Source organism: Pipistrellus kuhlii, unplaced genomic scaffold (genome assembly GCF_014108245.1).
Source record: "Pipistrellus kuhlii isolate mPipKuh1 unplaced genomic scaffold, mPipKuh1.p scaffold_m20_p_3, whole genome shotgun sequence".
Taxonomy (NCBI): domain Eukaryota; kingdom Metazoa; phylum Chordata; class Mammalia; order Chiroptera; family Vespertilionidae; genus Pipistrellus; species Pipistrellus kuhlii.
Genome location: NW_023425529.1, coordinates 34,335,483 through 34,352,300, shown reverse-complemented (window position 1 = coordinate 34,352,300; position 16,818 = coordinate 34,335,483). Strand labels below are relative to the sequence as shown.

The 16,818-nt window shown below is 38.6% G+C and overlaps 1 protein-coding gene across 1 annotated transcript in view; it reads left to right on the top strand.

Annotated features, from left to right (window-relative positions):
* LOC118730502 (sucrase-isomaltase, intestinal) overlaps positions 1-16,818 on the top strand; it is an 85,971-nt gene that overhangs the window by 10,477 nt on the left and 58,676 nt on the right. Inside the window, exons 5-7 of the mRNA XM_036458508.1 lie at positions 5,667-5,835; positions 6,157-6,253; positions 6,654-6,766. Of these exons, the coding sequence (XP_036314401.1) occupies positions 5,667-5,835; positions 6,157-6,253; positions 6,654-6,766 (379 nt within the window). The remainder of the gene's footprint in view (positions 1-5,666; positions 5,836-6,156; positions 6,254-6,653; positions 6,767-16,818) is intronic.

The window sequence follows — 16,818 nt, the reverse complement described above, 5'->3', positions numbered from 1 at the left end:
TCATAAAATTTGTCTAATTGCACTTCCATACATGAAAGTGACCTCTCTTTCTTATAGCTGAAGTAGAATCAAATCTGTATTTTTCTTTAAAACCCCATACTATACTTCACATCTTATTCATTTCACCTTTTTACCTCCCTCTGGATTTTTATTTCCTTTATGGAAGAATCAATGCTTGGCTTATTTTTATCAGTTTCACATATTCAAGCATGCAGCAAGTGTTCAATAAGCAAATATCAGTGCACAGTTGTCTATTACCCTGTAAGTACATTTTAGATATGCTCAGAAATAGCAAGATACAGTTAGACTGAAATTAGAGACAGGGAGTTTCTTCACCTAAACCACATGTGTCAAACACAAGGCCCGCGGGCCAAATCCGTCCCTCCAGGCCTTGCAATGTGGCCTGCACCGCGCTGTCATCACTGCACTCCGCTGCGTTTCCATCACAATGACAGTTTATGACTGTTCAGTAAAACATTCGGCCCGCGATTTAGGCTGGATTTTAGATTTTGGCCCCTTCTCTGATTGAGTTCGACACCCCTAAAAGAGACTGCAAAAAGCAAGTCAGGAAGGAGGTTGTGAGCAATTCCATCCAATGTTACTGATAGGTTAAATCAGATAAAGACTGAGAATTGGACATGGGGTTATACCAACATAGTTCATTGCTCATCTTAAAAAAAATGCTATTGTTGATTTTATTATGGTAAGAACACTTAACATGAGCTCTACCCTCTTAACAAATTTTTAAATGTTACTGCTGACTATATGTACAATGTTGTGCAGTCTCTGGAGCTCACTCATTGCTCCCTGTGACAAGAGCAGCTCCAGTGGTCTTGAAGGGGTAAGGCCTGAGAGGAGTATCTTCAAATGAGAGTGGGGAGAGAAATTGGCAAGTGTGATGGTGAGCGATTGTTTCAAAAACTAATTTCAAGGAAGAAAGAAATGAGGTCAGGAGAGAGAATGTAAGTATTTTTTTCCCCACTTAAGATGAGAAAAATAACAATGTGTTTATAGTTTGATATGAAAGACAGTGTAAGAAAAAGGGAGAGAAAGGTCAGAGTCCAGTAAATCATTGGAGGAGTTAATCTGAGGAGCACAGGCAGTTCATTCATCCTAACAGACTAGGAGGTCAAGTCAGAATACAGGGACACAGTCGACATGGTAAATGCTCAAGGCTTAAAACAAATTCTCTAGAAATTGCTTAGACTGAAGGCTAAAAAGAGCAATTGGGGTCTAGCCTGTTTAGCCTGTCATGCCACCTTTAGGAAAATGTCTCAGCTGCCTGGGGTCTGGTTGTTGAGGTCATGGGTATGGATGGTGGTTTGATACCCTCTCTGGCTGAATGGGAGCCTGAGGAGCCCAATTGCCCAGTCACAATGCTCTTGGTGTACTGCAATTTCTTCTCTATCTCCTTGCTCACCCCACTCCCATCAGACAGCTCGGTTGGGAGGGCTTTTGTGGAGGTCTGTGTTAGCATGCACCTAAGGGAAAGTGAAGGATTGAGCTTCCTATTGCTCTGTATAAAACCTTTCCCATAACAAATACCCAATACATGTTGTTGCATCTTGCGCATTCTTCAAGTACATAGAGAAAATATTTTCTCATCATTCAACTGGTGTTTGTTATTGGGAAAAATATACTACCTATTGTCAGTAGGGATAATTAGAACAGGGGAGAGAATGAAAGAAATGCAAAATGAGGGTAAAAGGAGTGGAAAAGGAGATTTAAATTCTGACAGGAAGAATGAAATAAGACTTCAGAGAGGAGTTGGTTGTAGTGAAGCCTTATTTTTGTTTAAAGGAGCTAAATAAGAAGATAAAATTCTAAAGCAGTTCTATTTCACTTTAATTTTTATCTGACCTACACAGTTTTCTTTCATTTATAAAATATTAAGGACAAAGTTATATGGTATAATTATATTTTATTTTTCATCTGGTATTATTTTAGTTGCACTAAAATTATTTTAGTTTTAATTGATCAGTGAGAAGGCATTTGAACAATGTATGTGAATGTCATTTTTAAACTCAATTCACATTGTTGTCATAATACTATGTCTTTTTTTTTTTTTTTTTAACTTATTGGAGTCTAGTGATCCTAATTGTTAATGCTTAATGTAGGCAATTTCCAAATAAATAATGAAATTTGCTCCTTTATTTATAAAGTCTTTTTCCTTCCATTTGCCTTATTTTATAAGTATAAATATACATCAAGTAATTATATGTATAATCAGTGTTTGTGAAGGGGAATGAGAAATAGGGAAGAATAACAGTTAATGTGCCTTATGAAAATCTTAAGTGACTGCATGATCTCTGAGTGCTGCTAACCCTTTGAGAACATTGAGAGTTACAACAAGAAGCAGAAGAGAGAGGACTGACAGAGCTTATGCCCCTTACGTCAGTTATTCCAGACCTAGAGAACTGGTGGTGGCAACTCACAACGTGCTACAAACTTCTGACAATCAGCTCTTTCAAACAAACTGACATTTGAATTGCATAGGTAATGATTTGGTTCTCTTTTTAAAAAAATATATATTTTTATTGATTTGGAAGAGGAAGAGATAGAAACATCAATGACGAGAGAGAATCATTTCCACTGCCTCCTGCACACCTCCTACTGGGGATCAAACCCACAACCCAAGCATGTGCCCTGACAGGGAGTTGAACTATGACCTCCTGATTTATAGGTCAATGCTCAACCACATAGACGGGCCTTTTTTTGCTAAGGGAAATGGTATAAGTGTATCTATGTATGTAAAAGCCTAAGCAACCAGTCACTATGGTGAGCACTGACCACCAGGGGGCAGATGCTCAATGCAGGAGCTGCCCCAGATGCTCAATGCAGCACATGAGCATCTCTTGATCAGGATTGACTGGGCACAAGCAGTTGCAGCTTTGGGGCGGTTATGTGTGTGTGTGTGTGTGTGTGTGTGTGTAGGGGATGAGCAGGAGCAGTGTGGCTGCCTGCTGTATGGCCTGATCTCCGCAGGCCACACTGAGGACTGAGGGACCCCACTGATGCATGAATCTTTAGATAAACTTAAGAAAACAAGGTGCTTCTATAAACAGTAGCATGGGCTAGTTTTAGAAGAATCGTTGCTAGCATACTACTGAAGCTTAAGTGACACAATTCTTTACATAGAAAAGTCAAGGCCAAAGGATTTGCCTCAAATTACATTTTCTGAAGGCAAAGTAACCTTTAGGTTTATGGCAAGTTGACCTTGGAAATAACTCCTTACCTATAAGAAATGGTTACCATTTCTCAGAGATAGGTTCCTTTATGGTGACAGCTGCTGGGAAAATGCTGAAATGCTTCCATGGTAGTGAACAGCTATTCCCTGAGCTGGTCCCGTGTCCCTCCCGCTGTGCTGTCGCCCTCCTTTGCTCTCAGCCAGGACCTCGCATGTCTCCCTCGGTTCTTGCAAAGACCCGTCATCTGGGAGGTCCTCAGCTCTCTGCTTCACAGGGGTTCTGATTTGTCACCATGTGCTGAGCTAATGTTTAATTATTTGGAATATAATCCGTTTGAATAGTCTTTCTGAATGGTTTCTTTAGTAACTGTTAACTACTATTAATATTTTTATACAGTCTTTGAGGCAGATGCTTAATAGTCAAAGTAAGAGCACATTTTCCACTGTCATTTTTTTTTTAAAACCATCTTTGAGTTAAATAATGGCTACTGATACGATTCAGTTACTTAGAAAGCAACTCATGATAGCTTTTTGGACTTTAGTTTATGTCTTTGTGGCTAGGTGAAACTTTCAATCAACTTTTAGGAAATTATTCTTTGAGGTTTTGATACTTCTAAGAGAAAAAAAAGAGGAAAATCTTCTTGTTCGGAGGCTTCTGATAACCTGAAACATTAAATGCGTGTTCTTATTTATTAGGGTCTAAAAAAAAACCTGTACCCAAATAAGAACACAAGAAAAAAGATAATGAAGGCTTTTCCCCATGGGAAACAGACTGGATACATGCTACTCCTCTTCATATACAGAACTCACCTGCCCACAGTATCCCTGGACCCTCACCTTCTCAGGCTGGGATATGCCCCTGGATCAGCTTGGACTTGTTTACCAACATGTGTCCCATTGTGTTGTAACTACCTGGTTGTTCCTGACTCTCATTCCTCTATGTATTTCTCCTGTGTCCAGAGCTGGGCACTCAGGAAATCATCCTTGAATGAGAGGGGGTTGGGGAAAGGAGAAGGAGAGAGCAATACTAGGAAAGCAACAAGTTCCAGCAAACACAGTCAGTGTGGCTACCCAGCAGCAGTCTCCTCCAGCGTGTGAGGAAGTCTCCTCGGGCAGGGGGCCTCGGAGCAGGTGCCTCCCCTTGGAACAGGGTTGGAAACCCCGGAGAGAGTAGAGGCTGTGATGAGGTTATGGCTTCGGGGGCAGCATTGGGGCCTCTCACCTGTGGCTGCTGTGCTGTCACGGCCTCCGCCACCCTCTCTGTTTTCCCGTAGTCAGTGACTTAACCCTGGATTTCACACTGTAAACAGGTGTTCTTGGACAAAAGGCTTCTTTCATCATTCACCTTTGGAAAATGTCAGTGCCATAGGCAGCTCTCGGAGACTCAGTCTGCATTGCTGCTCATTAAAAACTCTGAAAACGCCTTACAGAAAAGAATCTATCAGTTTGGGTCACCCAGGGTTTCTTCAGTTTTATCTGAACACAGACTCCTTTCATTTCAAGAAAGACCTACTTCCACCTCAACAGATAAAATGCTGCACAAAAATGTGAGCAGCAAAACCGATGGAATCCTGGCACTATTATTTGGGTAATTTTAGGCAAGTTATGTAACGTTATTCTTTCTGCACCTCAGTTTCTTTCTTTTTTTAAAAACTCATTTTTAAAAATATTTTTTTTTATTTTTTCCACCACCATTTATCACCCCATACTCTTCCCTTCCCCCATTCAATCCCTTTCCACTAACCTCCTGCCCAGAGGGTCTACCTGCTCTCTATCGATGAGTCTGTCTCTATTTTGCTTGTTAGTTCAGTTTGTTTATTAGAATGAAATCATATGGTACTTATCTTTTTCTAACTGGCTTATTTTCCTTAGCATAATGTTCTCCAGGTCCATCCATGCTGTCGCAAAGGATAAACTTTTCTTTTTTTATGGCTGAGTAGTATTCCCTTGTGTAAATACACCACAGCTGTTTTATCCACTTATCTACTGATGGGCACTTTGGCTGTTTCTAAATCTTGGCTATTGTATACAACCCTGAAATGAACATATGGGTGTATATATTCTGTTGAATTAGTGTTTTGTGGTTGTTGTTATTTTTTAAAAATAAATTTCCAGAAGTGGAATTGCTAGGTCATAAGGCAGTTCCATGTTTAATTTTTTGAGTTAACTCCATGCTGTTTTCCACAGTGGCTGCACCAAAAAAGGCATAATAGTGCCTTCCCACAGGAATATTGTGAGGATTAAATGAAATACCATATATATTACACCCAACATTTAGCAAGTACTCAACAAACATGAATTGCCATTTTCTCGGATCCCTTACATCCCGTCTTTATTATCTCATCCCCCTTTAAGCTAACTTTGCAGGAATTTTTTTTTGACAGGAATTTAATGGAGGAAAGAATTTTTATGAAAGTTTTATAAAAGTTTTTATAAAAAACACCACCCTGTCATGTTTCTGCTTCTCTGTCTGGCACAGGTGGGAAACGACTCTTGGAGGCCTGATATTCTCTAACCAGTACTTACAATTGATGACCTCTGTCCCATCAACTTCCATCTACGGATTTGGTGAACACGAACATCCATCCTTTAAGCATGACATGAATTATGTTCGATATGGAATGTTTTCCAGAGATCAGTCACCAGTGGTAATGTGTGGATATAGATTTTTAATATTATAAATCTGATTCATGGAAAAGGAAAAAGGGCATAAATATAAAGAATGATTTTCTATAAGGTGCTATAAACCTATGCTCAGAAATCATTTGGGTTTATACTTAATTGGTGATAATGACAAGATTGAAATTTGACATCCACTCAGGTTTTCACCAGTTTGCCTTTTACCCTCACTACATATGTGACACTCTTGTCTTCTTTTTTTGGCATGTCACTAATTGCTATTGGATCTCATTGAGATAGGAAACTTAAATTATAATTCATGAAAAACAATATTTCTGTTTGTGTTGCAGGCACTTAGCAATCTCTATGGAGTTCATCCTTTTTATATGTGCATCGAGAAAGACTTTAATGCTCATGGTGTCCTCCTCTTGAATTCCAATGCCCAAGGTAGTGTGGTCATCTGCTTAAATCATAAAGAAACCACTGCCCAACTTAAATGCTATTGTTGTTGTGTTGTGTTTTGTTTTGTTTTTTGCCTTTTCTCCCTTCAAAAAATGCTTATTAATTAAACAATATAGAGTGAGAGATTGTCTACAATTTAACATTTTGTTTCAAAATGGAAAGGTTTTTAGTGAACCACAAACAGTCATCCTAATAGATCACAGAATTCTTTTAAGACAGAGTACTACAGAAATCCGAAGTCCTTCAACAAGCAATGTTATAAATTTCAGTGCCTAATAGTAGATAGACAACCTAAGCAGCATCTAAATGACAGAAATATTAAAGTAGTGATCTCTGCCATTTATATTATTTGTACTTATTCTCTGTTTTGTTTTGTTCTTTCCAGATGTCACTCTGAGTCCATCTCCTTCTTTAACATTCAGGACCATTGGAGGAATCCTCGATTTCTATATGTTTCTCGGCCCCACCCCTGAAAATGTTATCCAGCAGTACACAGAGGTGAGTACAGCACAGTCATTCACATTCAAGTTTTCTTTGTCCTGGCTGTGAGGGTGGGGGAGCAATTAGCAACTAGTCCTTTAGTCTTCCAATCTCCTAGCTGTTTCCACATTTAGGCAAAGGCTTCTGACTTAGTTACAATTTCATCTCAGCTTTGTTCCTTCTGATCCATCATACCCTGTGCCACTTGACTCTCTCCCAAAGGATTCATCTGCCAGCCACTTGATTCTCTGGGGTCTGATAGAACTGGGTGTTGAGGAGTCACTGTTTGGAGGAAAACCTCCTGATGGGACAGAACTCTTGGGGAATTGAGCAGTCATGATCTTGGTTAACCATCTAAACTCAACCTTTCTTTTTGCCCTTCTTCTAGATGAGAGGTGGGGAACCGTTTTTCTGCCATGGGCCATTTGGATATTTATAACATAATTCATGAGCCATGCAAAATTATCAACTTAAACATCTGTCTACTATATTTGGTGAAACATGCAATGCCTTGGCAGGGACAGACAAAATATATATGGTTTGTGGGCTGGACATTCCCCACCCTTGTTCTAAATCTTTCCTTTCTAGATCTAGGTGGAGATATTCCATCTCTGTCCCGCTCCCTCATCTACCAGCCATTTGGTACACAAATGTAACCAAGGTACAAGGCCAATTTGTCGTTCATCCCCCATCACACGCCATTCCTCAAATGATCTCCCTAGGGCAGTGGTTAGCAAACTCATTAGTCAATAGAACAAAATATCAACAGTATAACGATTGAAATTTCTTTTGAGAGCAAAAACTGACTTCTGCTTGTGGGCCATGAAGTTTCAATCGCACTGTACATGTGTGCCTGCACATGGTATTTTGTGGAAGAGCCACACTCAAGATGCCAAAGAGCCGCATGTGGCTTGAGAGCCGAAGTTTGCTGACCAGTGCCATAGGGGAACTAGTCAAATACTACTAAGATCCACAGGGATGTCTTCAGTTTCATATAGGAAACTTGTTAACCATGAATAACTGTCTAACAAAATAACTGTAGGCTTTAGAGTAGATGGATGGGAAAGGTAGGGTGAATGTGTTTTGGGTGAGGGGAGGGTCTTAGCAGAGCTATTTAAGTAATAATTAATAGAGTGCCTTTTTTATGGCTATCACTGAATCAGATAAGCAGACAGTTCAAAGTGCAAAGACAAGGCCTTTGTTGGGATAATCATGGGAAGAGGAAAGAGACCTTTCCCATCAGATTTCTGAGTTCTCTTGGAGATCAGAAAGTGCCTAAAGGAGGTTCCTGGGCCCAGCTAGAAATAGGGTTGCACCAAATTTTGTTGCTTCAAGGGATTCCATAAAGATGCATCAGAATGGAGACAAGAGGGGGTTGAGGAGAGAGCTACTTAAAGCTGAAAGTGAAAGCCATCCTCCTTTTCTTGTTGCTTGCTTATTTCTGTCTTCCTCCATTCCAGTGGACACCTACAGCAGGGGTCCCTCTGCCTAGAATAGCAATGGCATGATTCTCAAAGCCTTTAGAATAACTAGCAAAGGTTGTGACAAAAATGAAGCAAAAGTTAATCCTATTTACCTTGTCTCCTGAGTAACCTCTCACTTCCTTGAAGAACTGGCCCAAAGCTATCAGCTTAAAAGAAATAAACTTTTCTCTTTCATCTTATTTTCAACCTATCTATTTCTATATATAAAAGCCTAATATGTAAAGTGTCCACTTGGGAGTTCCACTGACCAGGAGTTTGATGCTTGCTATGACCTGCGCTGACTACCAGGGGTGGTGAGGAACAAAGGAAGGCCCCAGTTGGCAGCTTGCAGCCAGGAAAGCGAGGCCCCAAATTTCGTGCACTGGGCCTCTAGTTGTTGATAATATAAACTTTCCTTAGCCCACTTAGTACTCTAGGAGAAGTTATATGCATCTGTATAGCTTAGATTTCTAGTAAGAACATTTCTACAGAGGGCTTAAATCCTATCTACTGTTGTGCTATGTGATCTTGGGCAAATTACTTAACCTTTCTGTGCTTCTCATTTCCTGCATTTATAATATAGGGATAATTATAGTACTTACCTCATATGATTGTGAGAATTAAATGTGATAATAAACATAAAATACATTTAATCACCCATGAAGCTCCAAAAAATTCCATATAATGGACACTTATTTTATTAGATTTCTCTGTAGCTGCTGATTGCTATCCTTGAAATCCACTTGCTAAGCTTTTGAAACAATATTTTCTGGTTTACCTTTCCCCCTCTGGCTTCTTTTCCTTAATCTCCTGACAAATGTTTTATTCCCTCAATAAGTGTCAGTGTTCCTCAGAGTTCTGTACTCTTCAAAGAACAGCTTTTCAGCAATGGCATCATCTACTATACATGCACTGATGAATCACACGCCCTATCTCCAGTCCAAAGCTTTTGCTTGAACTTCAGCACATTTATTTTTGCTTATTGAAAATGTATACTTCACATCCCACATCCTTCACAACATATTCTATACAGAATTCATAATCTTTCTAAACGTCTTCAACTAGATCTTCCTGTTATCATTTTCTGAGTTAACAGAATTACCAAGAACCTAATCATCCAAGCAAGAAACTGAAAAACTATCTTCTTCTCGATCCTTCATTGTCCCACAGCCCATGGATTGATTCTGTCCTTTAATTTTGTCTCTGACACTCTTCCCTTAATAAGTTTTCATTTTTCTCCTTGGAAGGTTATAATAACTGGAGAACTGGTTCTCCTACTTCTTGTTTAGTTTTCCTACAAACCATTCTTCATTCATACTTTTGTCAGGAGGATACTTCTAAAAGGTAAACCCTATCTTTCACTCCTTACAGTTAAAGATTTAACTACCATCTAAGCAGGGGTCCTCAAACTTTTTAAAGTGGGGGCCAGATCACGGTCCCTCAGAGAGCTGGAGGGCCGGACTATATGAACTACTAATTCCTACTGTAACACCTTGGCTGCGCTCACTGCCCAAAAAACCTGGCGGGCCGGATCAGACTCCTCTGCGAGCCGCATGTGGCCCGCGGGCCGTAGTTTGAAGATGCCTGAAAAGTGTCACTGGCAACTAAAAATATATGTATTGCAAAATACATATGTAATTTTAAAAGTTTTAGTAGCCAATCAAAAAATGTAAAGACAGGTGAAATTCTATCCAGAACATTATCATTTCAACATATAATCAGTCAAAAAATAATAATGAGGTATTTTACATATTTTTATTCTAAGTCCTTGATATCTGCTGGGCATTATTTTATACTTAACATCACATCTTAATGGGCTAGCCATCTTTTAAGTACTCACAGCCGTATGTGGCTAGCAGCTCCCATAATCGTCTACACAAGACTAAAGGAAAAAACATCCAAATTAATTTGAATGGCTTATGCAGGCTTTTAATTAACTGCTTCCATTCTGTATCTACAGCATCATCTCCCATCAACTTCTTTTCAAACTCTGTACTCCAGCCCTAGTGAAAGTTTTCAAGGTCTGTTATGCTCTTAATATACATGCTTTCCCTTTGCTTGGAAAAATGACTATCTCATCTACTTGGTGATTGGCTTGCTCTTTGCACCATGTTTTCTGTGATATCTTTCTCCTACTGCTAATGATCTACACTCGCATTATACATTACATGCATCCTTCCTAGTTCACACACAGTATGAATGGAAGCTTTATTATCTAGTGTCTTCTAACCAATTGCCTTTCCAACCAATCCAGGCCCTCTCTCTAAACCTATGAAATCAGGAATTATGGAATTTATCCTTGGCTGGCATAATGAAGAGCCCTGTTTGAATCAGTTTTTTATTTCCTTAATTTTAACCCATGTTCTGTGTGGGAAGCCACTGCTTTCCCAATACTGTCATAAGAGTACAGCAAGGAACGCAGAAAGCCGATGGACCTTGGGCGTTGGCAGGGTTAACACTAAACACCATTGTTCTGTTGAGATAGCAGTGGCTCAAAGCAATTTCCTGACCTAATAGACACAAAGTAAATGTTTACTGGACCTTACTGATCTTCACTGATCTTTATTGACATTAGAGATGGTCTGTCTGCTACCTGTTTGCCGTGCTTTACTGAGGGCAAGAGGTGTATCTAAAACAGAATAAAAAGTGGATAAGGCCAGGTTTCAGTGTGCCTCTCCAAGAGAGAGGTCTCCACCTGGCCCCATGTCTTGTAAATTTATATTTCTTGTATAATATTTTCATTTGTGCGTTGGCCCCTCCTTCAGATCCTGAACCCTAGCCATGCAGGTTGCGGCAGTTTTGAGCAATTTTTATTGTTTTGGGTATAATTTACAAATCTACTTTTTTTCTAACAAACATTCAAAGCTGCATGAAATTAAATTATTGATAGTTATTTTTATTATTTTTATAACACTAAAGCCCCAAAGAAATTAATCTTGAGGAAAGGAGACTCTGTGCAATTTCAGTTAATTAACTTGCTAATTAATTTACATTCTTTAATTAGTTTTTCTTTATTCTTTAGCCATAACACAAATGACTTAACAACTTTCTAGCATGCTGGGACACTAAAAGAAAATCTCCACTTACATAGTTAGAAAGAACATCTACATTTCTAAATAAGCATGCCTTTGTGACTATCCTGGATTGTTCAAAATGAGGTCAATGAATATATTTCTGAATAAGTTTATTTTTAATTACACATTACTATGGAAATTTGTTCTTCATGTAAAAGTGCCAAATGATGCAGAAGTATACCCCAAGTTCTCCTGCCTGTAGCTGTAGCAACTACTTTTAATAGTTTTCCAAATATTCCTCTAGAAATTTACAATGAATTTATACACATACAGTTATATTTTCCACTCATGTATTAATAGGATCATGCTAGAACTATTTATTTTTGTGAGGTGGTCTTTTAATTTACCTCTGTGTTAGAGATCTTTCCATATGAGTACTTATAAAATGTATATAATTTTTTAGGACATAATCTTTTTTAGAGCAGTTTTAGGTCTATAACAAAATTGAGAAGAAGTTACAGAGATTTCCTGCCTCCCCACATGCATAGCTTCTCATCATGAGCATCATTCACTAGTATGGTACATTTGTTACCAAGGATGAATCTACATTGATACCACATAATCAATGACACCCATAGTCTACCTTAGGATTTACTCTTGGTGTTGTACATTCTATGGATTTGGACAAATGCATATCTTACCTAATAATAAACAAACATGTAAATTGACCATACTTCTGCTATGCTCATAGCAGGGTGATATGCAAATTAATCCAACAAAGATGGAGGTTAATTTGCATACACAGGCCCTGAGTGATGGTGTTGTTCCGCCTCACCCCTGTTCATTCTCTCAGGGCCTCTGGGAAGCCTGGGAAGGTGGGCGGGAGCAGAAAGAGGCAGTTCTGTGGCCTGACCAGAGTGGAAAGGCAGTGCCAGCAGCCGGGAAAAGAAAAGCCCATTCTAACATGAATCTTCATGCACCAGGCTTCTAGTTGATATATATTTATTATTATTATATTATCCAGAGTATTTTCATTGCCCTGAAAAACTTCTCTTTTCTGCCTGTTCCTCTCCAATCCTCCATCAGCAGCCATATTTCCATAGTTTTTCTTTTTTTAGATTCTTATAGTTAGATAAAAGTACTATGTATGCACTAGCCTTTTCAGATTGCCTCTTTCGTTTGGTGATGTACATGTAAGATTTATCCATACCTTTTTGAAGCTTACTAACATTTATTTTTAACACTGAATAATATTCTACTTTCTGGATGTACCACAGCTTATCCACTCATCTACTGGACATATTGGTTGTTCCAAATGTTGACAATTATGAATTAAGCTGCTATAAATATCCCTGTACAGGTTTTTATGTGGACATAAATTTTGACATCTTTTGGGTAAATACTAAGAAGCACAATTGCTGGATTATATGGGGAGAGAATGTTTAATTTAATAAGAAATTGCCAAACTGATTTCCAAAGTGGCCTCAAAACCAGCAATGAATGAGAATTTTGGTTGCTCCCTGTCCTCACCAGCATTTGAAGTTGTCATTGTTCCAGATTTTGGGCATTCTAGCAGTTGTGCAGTGATATCTCTTATTGACTTAATTTAGATTTCCCTGATGACATATGACATATGATGGAATTTATTTTAGGGACTTATTTGCCATCTGTATATCTGGTGAGGTGTCTTTTTTGGTCTTTGGACCATTTTTTAATCCCGTTGTTTGCTTTCTTACTGTTGAGTTTCAAGAGCTCTTTGGATATTTTGGTGACTGTCCTTTATCAGATGTGTGCTTTGCAAATATTTTCTCCCAGTCTGTGACTTGTCTTCTAATTCACTTGGCATTGCCTTTTGCAAAGCAGGACTTTTTAATGTTAATGAAATCCAGCTTACTAATGATTTCTTTCATGGATTGTGCCTTTGATGTTATATCTTTCTTCTTTTTAAAAGTTGTACCAACTGAAATTTTAATGTTTTCCTATCATTGAAAGTGGAGCAACAAACATCCTTGTTCCAGTGTCTTTGGGCACAGGCATGGTCCTGGAGGATATATTCCTGTAGGTGGAATGAATGCGTGAAGGCTATGCCTACTTAAAATTTTGATAGCTATTGCTACTATCCCTTCAAAAAGAAAAAGACTATTAGTTTTCATTTGTGTCTAGGGTTAGGAAATGGACTTCAAGACCCTGAAGTTTGTTGGTGGCAGGAGTACTGGGTTCAAGCGCCAGGAGAACTGGCTTCTAACCCCATTTTGGGTGCTCTAATCAGCTCTGTGACATGGCATGAGTCACGTAAACTTCCTGTCTCCCTGGGTCCTTTAAACTCCAAAAATCCTACTAGCTACAGCTTCTCACGCTGGCTTTCAAGCACGTAGTAGGATTCAACAGGTTTAATATGCAGTATATGAAGACTGCATTTTCTAAATCAGTGTGATAAATCTGCTTGCCTACATTCCTTTAGAATGGAGCCAAGTGCGGAGAGAAACTAAGACCTGCAAGACCCACTCAGGTTCTCAGAAGCCAGGTCTGCACTGGGTGTCTTGCTCCCGCAGTGCTGCTTTGGCTCAGAGCCCTGCTTTGGGCTGCAGGTCTGAAGCTGGGAAGGAGTCCAGGCAGGCAGCAGACAATCAGAAAGAGAGGAGCAGGGCCAAGGTGTGGCACGAGTCCACTGGACAAGCTTTCTGGGAGAAAATGCCGTGTGGCCAGACTAACTTGTTTTTCAGTAATCACAGGTGGAGATTTTCCATATTAAATTTTTTCGTAATAGAAGAGTTTTATTCCTCACACTGGTGCCAGAACAGGATTCAACCAGTGACTCAAGTAAACACTGTCTTTTACCAGCATCACTAACAACGCTGTAAATGTTTGCTTGGTTTGAATACAATGGTACTGCAAGGTGGTGGAGGTAAAACCAACTCAGGTGAACCTGATTCCAGGTTTTGCTAGAAAAGTGAGAAAGTGAATAGGTCAAACGCATGTAATTAAAAAAAAAATTCAAACTGGAATTCTGAGATGAAGCTGAAAGAAAGATTGCTGTGATGCCAGTGATGGCGGCTATTTTCTAGGCTGCTGGTTCTTCAATGTTACTGCACATTAGAATCTACTGATTTCAAAAAAAAAAAAAAATTGACATGAGGTGGAAGGCAAGGGGTTGTGGGGAGGGACTCCCAGGGACTCTTATTGAATTGACCTGGAGACTGGCGTGGCACCGGGATTTTATAAATCTCTCCTGGAGACGCTAATGCTCACACCAGAGAGCCAGAGTTCCAGCCTTGCGCTAACTTGTGTGGTAGCCACCAGCCTGTGCAGCACAGAATGCTTGGAAATGTGCCCAGGTCAACTGGAGACATGCTCATAGCCTTCGTGTAGGAAGAGAAAGTGACATTGCTAGTTAATATATTACTTATACCATATTTTAATATCAATAGTACATATTACACATTAATTTAATAGTATATTAATATCACTTATTAACATATTAATAAGATTAATAACACTATTATATTGATAGTTATGTGTTTATAACAATACAATACTATTTTATATGGATTGCATGTTGAAGTAATATTTCAGACATAGTGAGTTCAATAAACTATATTATTAAAATTAAATTTTACCTGTTTCCTTTTACTTTTTAAAATGTGGTACTAGCCCTAGATGGTTTGACTCAGTGGATAGAGAGCATTGGTCCAAGAACTGAAGGGTCCCGGGTTCAGTTCCGGTCAAGGGCACATGCCTGGGTTGCAGGCTCGATACCCATTATGGGCAGTGCAGGAGGCAGCCAATCAATGATTCTCTCTCATCATTGATGTTTCTCTTTCTCCCTTTTCCTTCCTCTCTGAAATAAATAAAAATATATTTTAATAAATGTTGTTCTAGAAATTTTAAAATAACCAATGTGGATTATATTTGTGTTATCAGTCCAGGCAATATTTCTGATACCTTCTCTTTATGTTCACATATTTGGAAGATCTAGGACACTAGTTAGAAGAGGGGAGGGGCTCACTTTATGTTTGGGGCCATTTCTATTTCTCATGGCCACAGAAATAGTTTTCTGAATAAGACTTAGTCTTTTACCAGCATTACTTATATAATTTGCAATCTAATATCATCTATAAACTCTTCATTTTCCTGTTGTAATATCAAGGTAAACTCATCAAAATTTGTGTTTGTTTTTAAAAATAAGCTTAAATATTGCAAAGGAGGTTATTCTCAAAGAGTCCTTTTCTATGGCTAAAGCTCTCTATAAAAATCACTGACTTCCTCTGGAAAGTGTAATGGCCATGGAAAGAAATTCACTGGCTTCTCCAAAGAGGAAGAAAAATCATGAGATCTTGAATCCTAGGCATCAAACTTCCTTTTTTCCCACATAAAATTTTTATGCCTAGGAAGAATTTGAGAGGCATAATAGTAGTCAGTATTGAACCACTATGCTAGAACTTTCAACTCACAGTTTTCTTAATAGTTCATTCTATTTTCTAGCAGTGAGAAAGCCAAAAGCAAAATTTTCTAAAAACAAACTTACGGGACTAGAGGATTTATCTAAAATTTATCTGGATAGGAAATCTGTGGATGAAACCCCCCTTTTTTGTTAGATAATTAGTGCATTGCTTTGTAAAATTTGAAATTTTAATACTTTTTGTCTTATCCTAAGCCTTTGTTCCTGTCAGCTATGTTCTGTGATGTGTATGAGTAAGGTGTAAGTTCTCTCTGCCCTTTTATTCCTTTCTAGCTGTGCTTTTCTCTTCTTCAAATAGCTCTTGAACTAGAAAATGAGGAAAGGCACAAAGCACATTGTTTTGGGGGAGAATGTACTATTGTCTGTATTTCCAGTTTTATAGTGCTAAAAATTGCCTAGCTTTATAAAATGGAAACTATATTGCACTAACTGATTTGGCTCAGTGGATAGAGCATTGGTCTGCAGACTGAAGGGTCCCAGGTTCTATTCCGATCAAGGGCATGCACCTTGGTTGTGGGCACACCCCAATAGGGTGTGTGCAGGAGGCAGCTGATTGATGTTTCTCTCTCATCGATATTTCTAACTCTCTATCCCTCTCCCTTCCTTTCTGTAAAAAAATCAATAGAATATATAAAATGGAAGCTATAGTTCCCATTTAGATGCAGAAATTAAGGACCACCAAATTGCTTAATTTGGTGACACCAAGGAGAAATTCTTCCAGGGGTTGTTTGAAATTGTCCACTTTGTTCAATGGTCACCAAGAAAATCATTGTTAAGGACATCCTGCAGATTTTAGAAAAGCAAAAGTAAATAAAGCCTATGGCAGTATATCAGGTTGACGCTTAGGTCCCCTGAGTAATTTTGATTTGGGGTCTTTTCTCTTACAGGTCTGATCTTGGAAAGCTTAGGTATTAGAAGTCTTAGAGTTTTAGTAGATAATACTCCAAGATTCCCCTTTGAACCTTGCTTTATAAATAGACTGTGGACAATATTAAACTCTATTGGCCTATACCTATTAGTAAGTTAGATTTTCTGATATGTTTATAGTGTCTATCCTAATCTCCCATATTCTTCTTTTCATTTTTTGATATCTATGTATCTCAAGAATATCTGAATCTCCTGTTTGCCTCAGTT